At 43.2% G+C, this 13,873-nt stretch overlaps 1 protein-coding gene across 3 annotated transcripts in view; it reads right to left on the bottom strand.

The window, feature by feature from the left end:
* Positions 1-13,873, bottom strand: part of m-cup (ankyrin repeat protein mann-cup) — a 177,909-nt gene that overhangs the window by 38,700 nt on the left and 125,336 nt on the right. Inside the window, exon 2 of one of the 3 annotated variants that reach the window (XM_069332247.1) lies at positions 12,289-12,360. The exons of 1 other annotated variant lie outside the window; for it this stretch is intronic. In XM_069332247.1, the coding sequence (XP_069188348.1) occupies positions 12,316-12,360 (45 nt within the window). In that variant the 3' untranslated portion in view covers positions 12,289-12,315. The remainder of the gene's footprint in view (positions 1-12,288; positions 12,361-13,873) is intronic. One more of the 3 variants, XM_069332246.1, reaches the window with a different exon arrangement.

The following is a 13,873-nucleotide window of genomic DNA, read 5'->3' as shown; positions in this document are numbered from 1 at the left end:
TATTAGCTGAATATCAAATAAATGGATTTAAACTATTTCACACAGATATATGAGACGAGGAGGGGGAGTAGCCATATATGTTAGGGACAATTTGAAATGTAGTCTCAAAGAGGGAATCAAAACTGAGCCACACACAAACTATTTGGATAGAATTATACGAAAAAGCAAATAATATTATAATAGGAGTTATATATAGGCCACCAAATTTAGACAGAATGGAAGCAAAGCTTCTATGGGATGAAATATCTAGAGCATCTAGATCTAACAGTATTTACGTCATGGGTGACTTTAATTTTAGCGGAATAAACTGGTTGAACAAAACAGGAAATAGTAAATCAGAAGATTTTCTAGAATTAATTGACGATTGCTTTCTTACGCAACACATTAAGAAACCAACACGGGAAAATAATATTTTAGATTTAGTGTTAACTAACAGGGAAACACAAATTAATGACATCGAAATAGGGAGTGAGCTAGGGAACAGTGATCACAAAGAAATCAGATTTAGCATAGAATGGAATAGACCTGTAGGAGAAAATTCTGTTAAAGTGCCAGATTTTCGAAAAGCTGATTTTAATAGCCTAAGAAATTTTTTGGGTCAAATTAATTGGAAAGTCTTGGGTATGGGGTGTGGGCCGGTCTTGGAGCGAGACATGAACCCAGCGATAGGTGACGTAAATGGGGATTTCGATGTGGATTCAATATATAACTTATTTAAGAATATTCTAAACAAAGCACAGGAACGTAGTATACCATGCAAATTGAATAGATCGAATACTAATGACCCAAAGTGGATAACAAAGAATTTGAAGAACCTTATAGGTAAAAAGAGAGCTTGGTACAAAAGGATTAAAAATGGGGAGGTCACTTTAGAACAGGAATTCGTACAACTGGTTAGAAATGTTAAAAAAAGAGATAAGGAAAGCAAAAAGAAACTATGAAGTTCGCATAGCAGGGCAAGCAAAGACAAATCCTAAAGGGTTTTTTCAGTTATATCGTACTAAGACTAGGGAAAGGATAGGTCCATTAAAAACTGAGACAGGTCAAATAACAGATAGTGATGAAGAGATGAGTAGTATTTTTAATAAATATTTTGTATCTGTATTTACTAAAGAGGAACTTAACAATATGCCTTCAGCCGAACAAGTCTATGTGGGTGGGGACGAGGACAGGTTGACGAGTTTAGCAGTTACCAGGGAGGATGTTCTTAAACAAATAGTAAAACTCAAACCAAACAAATCCCCAGGGCCGGATGAAGTGTTTGCCAGGGTGCTTAAAGAATGCAAAGAGGAGCTTTGTGACCCACTGTCAACCATATTTAATAAATCAATAGAGTCAGGCAGAGTGCCAGAGTTTTGGAAAGTTGCTAATGTGATACCAGTTTTTAAGAAAGGAGATAGATCACTTGCGTCTAACTATCGACCAATTAGCCTAACGTCTATTGTGGGAAAGTTACTCGAATCTATAATAGCAAATAAAATTCGTCTTCATCTTGAAAAACATAAATTAATAATTGAGTCGCAACATGGTTTTATAAATGGCCGTTCATGTTTAACAAATTTGTTATCTTTTTATTCTAGCATTGTTGAGGCAGTTGATAGTGGTAAGGATTGCGATGTTGTGTACCTAGACTTTAGCAAAGCTTTTGATACAGTGCCACATGAAAGACTGATTAAAAAGATAGTCTCATGGTATTGGGGGTGCTATATTAAGCTGGATTAGGGCATGGCTATACCAAAGGAAACAGAGTTAGTATAAATGGAGTTAAGTCAGAGTGGGAAAATGTTGTAAGTGGGGTGCCTCAGGGCTCTGTCCTGGGACCTCTGTTGTTTATAATATATATAAATGATTTAGATTCAGGTTTGAGTAGCAACATTTGCAAATTTGCCGATGATACGAAAATCGGTAAGGAAATTAATTCGGAGGAGGACTCACTATCACTTCAAGTTGATCTAGATAGGGTTTTGAAATGGTCGAAGGATTGGCAGATGCAGTTTAATGCTGATAAATGTAAAGTTCTGAGGTTAGGTAATGATGATAGGGTTACAAGATACGAGCTAGACAGTGTTGAGATTGCGAAGTCGAATTGCGAAAGGGATCTGGGAGTTAAATTGGATAAGTTTAGATTTAGGAAAGACTTGGGTAAATACTGGTTCAGTAACAGGGTTGTTGATTTGTGGAACCAATTGCCGCGTAACGTGGTGGAGGTGGTGTCCCTCGATTGTTTCAAGCGCGGGTTGGACAAGTATATGAGTGGGATTGGGTGGTTATAGAATAGGAGCTGCCTCGTATGGGCCAATAGGCCTTCTGCAGTTACCTTTGTTCTTATGTTCTTATGATTAGTAAGAATTTAAAACAAGTCTTTCCTAAATCTAAACTTATCCAATTTATACCCATTGTTTCGTGTTCTGTCCTGTGTTGATACTTTTAATACCCTATTAATATCCCCCTTGTTATGTCCATTCACCCACTTGTAAACCTCTATCATGTCGCCCCTAACTCTTCGCCTTTCCAGTGAATGCAACTTAAGCTTTGTTAATCTTTCTTCATATGAAAGATTTCTAATTTGGGGAATTAACTTAGTCATCCTACGCTGGACACGTTCAAGTGAATTTATATCCATTCTATAATATGGCGACCAAAACTGAACTGCATAATCTAAATGGGGCCTAACTAGAGCAAGATATAGCTTGAGAACCACACCAGGTGTCTTGTTACTAACGCTGCGATTAATAAATCCAAGTGTCCGATTTGCCTTATTACGAACATTTATGCATTGATCCTTTTGTTTTAAATTCTTACTAATCATAACTCCCAGATCCCTTTCGCAATCCGACTTCGCAATCAAAACACCATCTAGCTCGTATCTTGTAACTCTATCATCATTACCTAACTTCAGAACTTTACATTTATCAGCATTAAACTGCATCTGCCAATCCTTTGACCATTTCAAAACCCTATCTAGATCAACTTGAAGTGATAGTGAGTCCTCCTCCGAATTAATTTCCCTACCGATTTTCGTATCATCGGCAAATTTGCAAATGTTGCTACTCAAACCTGAATCTAAATCATTTATATATATTATAAACAACAGAGGTCCCAGGACAGAGCCTTGAGGCACCCCACTTACAACATTTTCCCACTCTGACTTGATTCCATTTATACTAACTCTCTGTTTCCTTTGGTATAGCCATGCCCTAATCCAGCTTAATATAGCACCCCCAATACCATGAGCCTCTATCTTTTTAATCAGTCTTTCATGTGGCACTGTATCAAAAGCTTTGCTAAAGTCAAGGTATACAACATCGCAATCCTTACCACTATCAACTGCCTCAACAATGCTAGAATAAAAAGATAACAAATTTGTTAAACATGAACGGCCATTTATAAAACCATGTTGCGACTCAATTATTAATTTATGTTTTTCAAGATGAAGACGAATTTTATTTGCTATTATGGATTCGAGTAACTTTCCCACAATAGACGTTAGGCTAATTGGTCGATAGTTAGACGCAAGTGATCTATCTCCTTTCTTAAAAACTGGTATCACATTAGCAACTTTCCAAAACTCTGGCACTCTGCCTGACTCTATTGATTTATTAAATATGGTTGACAGTGGGTCACAAAGCTCCTCTTTGCATTCTTTAAGCACCCTGGCAAACACTTCATCCGGCCCTGGGGATTTGTTTGGTTTGAGTTTTACTATTTGTTTAAGAACATCCTCCCTGGTAACTGCTAAACTCGTCAACCTGTCCTCGTCCCCACCCACATAGACTTGTTCGGCTGAAGGCATATTGTTAAGTTCCTCTTTAGTAAATACAGATACAAAATATTTATTAAAAATACTACTCATCTCTTCATCACTATCTGTTATTTGACCTGTCTCAGTTTTTAATGGACCTATCCTTTCCCTAGTCTTAGTACGATATAACTGAAAAAACCCTTTAGGATTTGTCTTTGCTTGCCCTGCTATGCGAACTTCATAGTTTCTTTTTGCTTTCCTTATCTCTTTTTTAACATTTCTAACCAGTTGTACGAATTCCTGTTCTAAAGTGACCTCCCCATTTTTAATCCTTTTGTACCAAGCTCTCTTTTTACCTATAAGGTTCTTCAAATTCTTTGTTATCCACTTTGGGTCATTAGTATTCGATCTATTCAATTTGTATGGTATACTACGTTCCTGTGCTTTGTTTAGAATATTCTTAAATAAGTTATATATTGAATCCACATCGAAATCCCCATTTAAGTCACCTATCGCTGGGTTCATGTCTCGCTCCAAGACCGGCCCACACCCCATACCCAAGACTTTCCAATCAATTTGACCCAAAAAATTTCTTAGGCTATTAAAATCAGCTTTTCGAAAATCTGGCACTTTAACAGAATTTTCTCCTACTGGTCTATTCCATTCTATGCTAAATCTGATTTCTTTGTGATCACTGCTCCCTAGCTCACTCCCTATTTCGATGTCATTAATTTGCGTTTCCCTGTTAGTTAACACTAAATCTAAAATATTATTTTCCCGCGTTGGTTCCTTAATGTGTTGCGTAAGAAAGCAATCGTCAATTAATTCTAGAAAATCTTCTGCTTCACTATTCCCTGTTTTGTTCAACCAGTTTATTCCGCTAAAATTAAAGTCACCCATGACATAAATACTGTTAGATCTAGATGCTCTAGATATTTCATCCCATAGGTGCTTTGCTTCCATTCTGTCTAAATTTGGTGGCCTATATATTACTCCTATTATAATATTATAAATTGGTCTTATGCTTCTTATGTTGCTTTGCTTATATTGCTTATATTGTAGAAAATATGCTTATAATAGACAATATTATATTGTCTTATGCTTCTTATATTGCTTTGTTCTTATGTTCTTATGAAATGACAATTAGAAAGAAGAAGAAGGGGGGGGGAGAGAAAAACGAAACATAAGGAAAAAGAAAAGTCGTCCAGCAGAATTCGTGAGGACAGCAGCAGGAGCATAAGGCCACAAAAGGACAGAGTGTGATGTCCCACGGAGCATCACACTCAGGCAGCCGTTGAGTGTGTTGTTGCCGTTATAACAACGGCAGAGCCGTTGTTATAACGGCAACAACAACGGGCCGGACAGGGAGAGGGAACAGCGGTTCTAGGACACTTGTCCCTAATATTGAACATCAACCTATCACTGGTGGGGGCGGTCTTGTGATTATACTCTATATCTACCCAAGAGGTCTCGTTTTTTGGGGGGGAGGAGGGGAGGGGGGTGACAATACTGCTATGGAATTGGAATACTCCCCCAGCGAGTATTTGTTTACTGGTCATTAAGAGACAATTGTTATACACCACAAGCCTAGTGACTACAAATAACCGGGTAAGATAATAGAAGGAGATTGGTGGAGTGCTTCAAGAGAAAGTAAGACCTGTATAGGAGCAAGTCACGGTGGATGACAATAGCAGACGCCTCACGTGGTCCAACAGGCCGCCTACGGTTGTCCAAATGTTTATGTTCCTCATCATCTTAAGACAGTAACGTCATCTTGAGATGATTTCGGAATATTTAGTGTCCCCGCGGCCCGGTCCTCGACCAGGCCTCCACCCCGCAGGAAGCAGCCCGTGACAGCTGACTAACACCCAGGTACCTATTTTACTGCAAGGTAATAGGGGCATAGGGTGAAAGAAACTCTGCCCATTATTTCTCGCCGGCGCCCGGGATCGAACCCGGGACCGCAGGATCACAAGTCCAGCGTGTTGTCCGCTCGGCCGACCGGCTCATGGGAATCAATGTGAGGTGCAATAAAAGACGAGTTCCTTATACTTTAGCAAATTTAACAGTTTACTCTTATTGTACAATACTAACCTTGTAATACATTTACATTATTCCTTTATGAAATTCATTTTCTAAACGTAATAAATAAGATCGCTATGATTTCTGGAACACTCAGTAAGTTGACCAGACCACACACTAGAAGGTGAAGGGACGACGACGTTTCGGTCCGTCCTGGACCATTCTCAATCAACTTGAGAATGGTCCAGGACGGACCGAAACGTCGTCGTCCCTTCACCTTCTAGTGTGTGGTCTGATCAACATACTTTAGCCACGTTATTGTGACTCATCGCCTGCATACTTCGTAACCCTATTCTACCTTCAGTCTCACGTTGACAGTGTATAGTCGTGTGACTAGTTCATATCTCCCACACTACAAATCTAAAAATAGAATTAACTCCAAATATGTTTAATTTATTGGAAGACCATGGGACTAACTCTCTCTCTGACAACATCTTCCTCCATATCATGATTTTCTCAATAAGTTCCTCCAAGTCCCTGACCACTCACTAAGTCCTCCAAGTCCTTGACCACTCACTAAGTCCTCCAAGTCCTTGACCACTCACTAAGTTCCTCCAAGTCCTTGACCACTCACTAAGTTCCTCCAAGTCCTTGACCAATCACTAAGTTCCTCTAAATCCTTGACCACTCACTAAGTTCCTCCAAGTCCTTGACCACTCACTAAGTTCCTCCAAGTCCTTGACCACTCACTAAGTTCCTCCAAGTCCTTGACCAATCACTAAGTTCCTCCAAGTCCTTGACCACTCACTAAGTTCCTCCAAGTCCTTGACCAATCACTAAGTTCCTCCAAGTCCTTGACCACTCACTAAGTTCCTCCAAGTCCTTGACCAATCACTAAGTTCCTCCAAGTCCTTGACCACTCACTAAGTTCCTCCAAGTCCTTGACCAATCACTAAGTTCCTCCAAGTCCTTGACCACTCACTAAGCTCCTCCAAGTCCTTGACCAATATTTAAGGACTTTTTTTTTTTTAACCACGCAGTCCCCTTGGCGCAGTGGTAATTCATTCGCCTGACGCTCGGCAAGCGCTTTGACCTGGGTTTGTGTCCTGGCCTGGGAGGATTGACTGGGCGCCACTCCTTAACTGTTGCCTCTGTTCACCCAGCAGTTCACCTGGTTGTTAAATGATTTGGCGGGTCGCATCCCTGGGGGAAATCATGATTAAGGACTAGCCAGAAGCGCCATGCGTGCTGGTGGCTCTACAAGAATGTGCCTATTGGGGTCTGTCATGGTTACATTTAAAGTTGTGTACGAAGTCTTCCTCCACGACTTCACTCCTCAGCCCATTCCATTTGTGCAATGCCCTCACATCACACACACAGAGATCACACTAACGTGATGCATCAAATGAACAAATCCACAAGGGCCGTGACGAGGATTCGAACCTGCGTCCGGGAGCATCCCAGACACTGCCTTAATCGACTGAGCTACGACAGGGTAAAAGGGTTGAAACCGAAGTTCTACTGAACTTACTTCAGTTCAGTAGAACTTCGGTTTCAACCCTTTTTCCCTGTCGTAGCTCAGTCTATTAAGGCAGTGTCTGGGATGCTCCCGGACGCAGGTTCGAATCCTCGTCACGGCCCTTGTGGATTTGTTCATTTAATGCCCTCACATGTTTGACACCAGTATACACCTGGAGTCTAACGAGGCCTTACTAGCTATAACCACGTTCCTCTTCGTGTAAATTTAGCACTCCACTTCCCAAACCCCCATCAATGCATGGGGATCATTTTTGTCAGTTACAGCACCAGTCGGCCTTCCAACCATTGATTGATAGAGCCTAGGCTACCCAAGAGGTGGCATGGGCACGAATAGCCCGCAAGGCCTTCCAAGGTGAGACTGGCCCTGAACACCCCAACACTGACCCAAGTGTCCTTACAATCATAGTGACATCCTCTGCATAACCAACAACAGGAAATGGTACGAGGGCCTTGAAACATAACACAATCATATGAAGGAAACGTACCTGACCTGTTGAGCTTTTAATTGAAAGTGTTCTAAGATTTCAATGATACAGACAACTCTTACAGAGCACGCGGCTCCAATCATTCAACTCTGGTGCCATTTAATACATATACAGCATACATATTTAATTATGTTAGGAAAAATGCGATAAAGAGAGGGTCCAAAGTTATAGAGGTGAGGGCCATTATCAAGACGCCCCTAATTGCGTTCATGATAGAACTTGACCCAACACCTGCCACTACTGCAACTAGTGGGATGTGGTAGTAAAGGTGTAAATGCCAGCACGAACAGTGTGGTTGATGGGGCTGTGAGGCAGGAGACCTGGCCAGAGACTGGGCCGCCGCAAGAACTGCCACTATATATAACCTGAGCTTGTAAAAGCACCTTCATCACCTTCAGTGATTAAGTGCTTAAAAAAACACTAGTTTCTCTATCAGCTCAGGAGGCTCACCATAGCCCGTGCTACTTGCCCCGCTCCTGTGCCAGGTAAGTTACGGGCTCACCATAGCCCGTGCTACTTGCCCCGCTCCTGTGCCAGGTAAGTTACGGGCTCACCATAGCCCGTGCTACTTGCCCCGCTCCTGTGCCAGGTAAGTTACGGGCTCACCATAGCCCGTGCTACTTGCCCCGCTCCTGTGCCAGGTAAGTTACGGGCTCCCCATAGCCCGTGCTACTTGCCCCGCTCCTGTGCCAGGTAAGTTACGGGCTCACCATAGCCCGTGCTACTTGCCCCGCTCCTGTGCCAGGTAAGTTACGGGCTCACCATAGCCCGTGCTACTTGCCCCGCTCCTGTGCCAGGTAAGTTACGGGCTCACCATAGCCCGTGCTACTTGCCCTGCTCCTGCGCCAGGTAAGTTACGGGCTCACCATAGCCCGTGCTACTTGCCCCTCTCCTGTGCCAGGTAAGTTACGGGCTCACCATAGCCCGTGCTACTTGCCCCGCTCCTGTGCCAGGTAAGTTACGGGCTCACCATAGCCGTGCTACTTGCCCCGCTCCTGTACCAGGTAAGTTACGGGCTCACCATAGCCCGTGCTACTTGCTCCGCTCCTGTGCCAGGTAAGTTACGGCTCACCATAGCCCGTGCTACTTGCCCCGCTCCTGTGCCAGGTAAGTTACGGGCTCACCATAGCCCGTGCTACTTGCCCCGCTCCTGTGCCAGGTAAGTTACGGCTCACCATAGCCCGTGCTACTTGCCCCGCTCCTGTGCCAGGTAAGTTACGGGCTCACCATAGCCCGTGCTACTTGGAACTTGTTCCGAGTAGCTGAATCTATAACAACAACTCTATCAGCTATCTCACCCTGTCAGAGTAAAAGAGACAAATGTATGTGAATGCATGTGTGTGTATATATATGTATGCATATATGTATATGTACGTATATGTGTATATGTATGTATATTAAGTACATATGTAAGCTGATCAGAATTACATTTCACCTTTGTGAATGTACATTAATGACACTATGTAAAAGACACATCAAACACTTTATGTAGGGCATACGTAAATCTGTGTATCTATGTATTTACGTATGTAGGTTAGCTTAGCATTCTAAAAGCACCGAATCACCTTCTGTGGTTGAGTGTTCAATAAACCCTTGAACTCTATGTTTAACACTTCTCTAACCCTGTCTATGGAGGACAGAAGAAAATGTATATATGCTGGTTAGCATTGTAAATGTGTGGCCACGTCTGTGGTAGAAAATAATAATAAAAAAAAACTGCTCCCTCCCAGTGTGGGAGATGTTTCCACCTCTCCCGACTCACCAGTGGTGCTCCTTGTAACACCACTGGAATGTCACCACTGTAACAGCTGCCACCAACACTGTTGTTACCACTGTAACATTTATGACAATCAAGTACTGTTCTTGTTATACAACTATGGTAACACTGTAATGGTTGCTGTAACCTCAGTGGAACACTTTAGTCTGTAATAGTTGATATCACCCTAAACAAGTGGGAGAGTCCGCCCTAGCATCAGAAAATACTCATCCAGTTATCACGGGAAGGGGGTGGGGGAGAAATGACCAAGATATTAAAAATATATTTACAATTCTTAGAGCCCAGATGGGAAACAAGGTTACTCATAAACAATTAATGCCTCCGCCACCACTCCTGGAACTGTGATAATTAGGCTAATTAGCTGTGGAGGAGTTACGGGCTCACCTTAGCCCGTGCTACATGGACACTTCGTCCTCAGTAGCTAAATCTTTAACAACAACAACTGTGGAGGAGAGTAGTCAACCACTAATGAGTGTTAGGCAACTTTGATGTTTTCATACTGACTGCATGAATGGAATTCCTTCTGCATTTACTTCATGACAAACAAGGGGACTATATGCAGGAGTCACAATAACGGGGCTAAAGTATGTTGACCAGACCACACACTAGAAGGTGAAGGGACGACGACGTTTCGGTCCGTCCTGGACCATTCTCAAGTCGATTGTGAATCGACTCAATCGATTTGAGAATGGTCCAGGACGGACCGAAACGTCGTCGTCCCTTCACCTTCTAGTGTGTGGTCTGGTCAACAAAGGGACTATACTGACTCATAAAAATACTCGTAAGATCACAGGTGCTGTTCAAAGCACTTCAAGGCCTATGACTCAGAATTAATAAAGGGCAAATATATATAAAATATACAGGAGAATAGTCAATAGCAACTTTACTCAACTAATAAAAATGAATTAATCCCCAAGCCGGTGATATCCTATCCTTTAGAGGCATGGTCAACTGGAGCCGGTCGGCCGAGCGGACAGCACGCTGGACTTGTGATCCTGTGGTCCTGGGTTCGATCCCAGGCGCCGGCGAGAAAGAATGGGCAGAGTTTTTTCACCCTATGCCTCTGTTACCTAGCAGTAAAATAGGTACCTGGGTGTTAGTCAGCTGTCACGGGCTGCTTCCTGGGGGTGGAGGCCTGGTCGAGGACCGGGCCGCGGGGACCCTAAAGCCCCGAAATCATCTCAAGATAACCTCAAGATGGTAACTTTTAATGGCGATGGACTACTCATTGTACAGGAAGCTCACACACACTATTACCTTTATCTTCTATTTATATTCTATTATCTATTATCTTTATCTTCCTCAGCCCCGCTGATGTTGACGGCTCCGTGGGTAAGACACTCGCCTGGCGTTCCGCGAGCGCTTTGTCATGGGTTCGTATCCTGGCCGGGGAGGATTTACTGGGCGCAAATCCTTAACTGTAGCCTCTGTTTAACTCAACAGTAAAATGTGTACTTGGTTGTAACAACGATTCTTCGCGGCGGGGATCGTATTCCAGGGACCTGCCCGAAACGCTACGCGTACTAGTGGCTGTACAAGAATGTAACAACTCTTGTATATATCTCAAACAAACAAACAAATAAAACATGATGTGACAGGTTGGGTTAACATGGGACAGGCTGGGTTAAGATGGGACAGGTTGGGTTAAGATGGGACAGGTTGGGTTAAAATGGGACAGGTTGGGTTGAGATGGGACAGGTTGGGTTAACATGGGACAGGCTGGGTTAAGATGGGACAGGTTGGGTTAAGATGGGACAGGTTGGGTTAAGATGGGACAGGTTGGGTTAAGATGGGACAGGTTGGGTTAAGATGGGACAGGTTGGGTTGAGATGGGACAGGTTGGGTTGAGATGGGACAGGTTGGGTTAAGATGGGACAGGTTGGGTTAAGATGGTACAGGTTGGGTTAACATGGTACAGGTTGGGTTAACATGGGACAGGTTGGGTTAAGATGGTACAGGTTGGGTTAAGATGGGACAGGCTGGGTTAAGATGGGACAGGTTGGGTTAAGATGGGACAGGCTGGGTTAAGATGGGACAGGTTGGGTTAAGATGGTACAGGTTGGGTTAAGATGGGACAGGCTGGGTTAAGATGGGACAGGTTGGGTTAAGATGGTACAGGTTGGGTTGAGATGGGACAGGTTGGGTTAAGATGGGACAGATTGGGTTAAGATGGTACAGGTTGGGTTGAGATGGGACAGGTTGGGTTAAGATGGGACAGGTTGGGTTAAGATGGGACAGGTTGGGTTAAGATGGGACAGGTTGGGTTAAGATGGGACAGATTGGGTTAAGATGGTACAGGTTGGGTTAACATGGGACAGGTTGGGTTAAGATGGGACAGGTTGGGTTAACATGGGACAGGCTGGGTTAACATGGGACAGGTTGGGTTAACATGGGACAGGTTGGGTTAACATGGGACAGGTTGGGTTAAGATGAGACAGGCTGGGTTAAGATGGGACAGGCTGGGTTAAGATGGGACAGGCTGGGTTAAGATGGGACAGGCTGGGTTAAGATGAGACAGGCTGGGTTAAGATGAGACAGGCTGGGTTAAGATGGGACAGGCCAAAGCTAGAAGAGAGCGCCACAGCTGTTTCCTAATACAGTCCTTCCCACTAGAAGAGTGCTACAACCCATACACCACACGTCTCAATCTTTTGGTTAGGACGGTATGGGCTGGGTTACGTTAGGCCCGGATAGGTAGATTCTAAAATCAGTAGGTAAACTACCTAATGTATTGTGTACGATGCCTCACCCTATGTGGAGGACAGCGCTCTCCGATAGCCCTCTACCATACCAACCTGAAAAAGAAAAGATAAAATTATACAAAGGTTAAAAATCAGAGCAATACAGGTTAAAAATTGCTAAATTAGCTGTTAAAAATAAAGGAATTATGGTAAGATGTAAATGAATATAAATAGAGATAAATAATTAATGTTGTCTATGGCCTGAGGAGGGGGAGGGGGAGAGGGGGGGGCGTGGAGGGAGCAGGTGTGTAAGGGGGGCTGCCAACACCCTAGATTTACTAGATGATAACCCAGCCCCACACTACACAATTCTCAGATGAAATACTCACCAAAAATCCCACCCCCCAATAATAATATATATATATATATATATATATATATATATATATATATATATATATATATATATATATATATATATATGTGGGTCAGCTTCTCACACACACACACACACACACACACATACATTCCCCTTGGGAATGAGTGAGCATAGTGTATTGAGCTTTGAGTACCTGGTTGAGCTGGGAATTATCACCTCCAAAAAAGAACTGGGAACCAAAGGGCTGGCGTACCGAAAGGGAAACTATGAGGAAATGAATAAATTCCTATGGGATATACATTGGGACACAGAACTCGGAACCAAGTCCGTACAAGACATGATGGACTATGTCACCCAAAAATGTCAGGAGGCTGTAAGCAGGCTTGTCCCAGCCCGACAGGAAAAAACAGAGAAGCAAAGGAAGAATCCATGGTTTAATAAGGAATGTATGAAAGCAAAGGAGCTGAACAAAAGGGCATGGAGGAACTTCCGTAATAACAGAACACCAGAAAGTAGAGAGAGATACCAGAGAACCAGGAACGAGTACGTCAGTGTGAGAAGAGCAGCTGAGAAAAGGTATGAAAATGATATAGCTAATAAAGCCAAGACCGAACCAAAGCTACTACACAGTCACATCAGGAGGAAGACAACAGTGAAGGAACAGGTGATGAAACTTAGGGTGGGCGAGGACAGGTACACAGATAATGACAAAGAGGTGTGTGAAGAACTCAACAAAAGGTTCCAGGAGGTCTTTACAATAGAACAGGCAGATGTCGCGGCGCTAGAAGAGGTGGCAGCAAACCAGGTGACCTTGGATAGGTTCGAAATTACAAGAGATGAGGTCAAGAAGCACCTATTGGAGCTGGATGTGAGAAAAGCTGTTGGGCCGGATGGAATCTCGCCATGGGTATTGAAAGAGTGTGCAGGAGCACTTTGCCTACCACTCTCCATAGTGTATAGTAGGTCACTGGAAACGGGGGACCTACCAGAGATATGGAAGACTGCTAATGTAGTACCAATATACAAAAAGGGTGACAGACAAGAGGCACTGAACTACAGGCCAGTGTCCTTAACTTGTATACCATGCAAGGTGATGGAGAAGATTGTGAGAAAAAACCTAGTAACACATCTGGAGAGAAGAGACTTCGTGACAACTCATCAACATGGGTTCAGGGAGGGTAAATCTTGCCTTACAGGATTGACAGAATTCTACGATCAGGTGACAAAGATTAAACAAGAAAGAGAAGG

The sequence above is a fragment of the Procambarus clarkii genome, chromosome 27, assembly GCF_040958095.1.
Source record: "Procambarus clarkii isolate CNS0578487 chromosome 27, FALCON_Pclarkii_2.0, whole genome shotgun sequence".
Taxonomy (NCBI): Eukaryota; Metazoa; Arthropoda; class Malacostraca; order Decapoda; family Cambaridae; genus Procambarus; species Procambarus clarkii.
The sequence above is the reverse complement of the archived record's forward strand: the minus strand, read 5'-3'. Positions and strand labels throughout refer to the sequence as shown.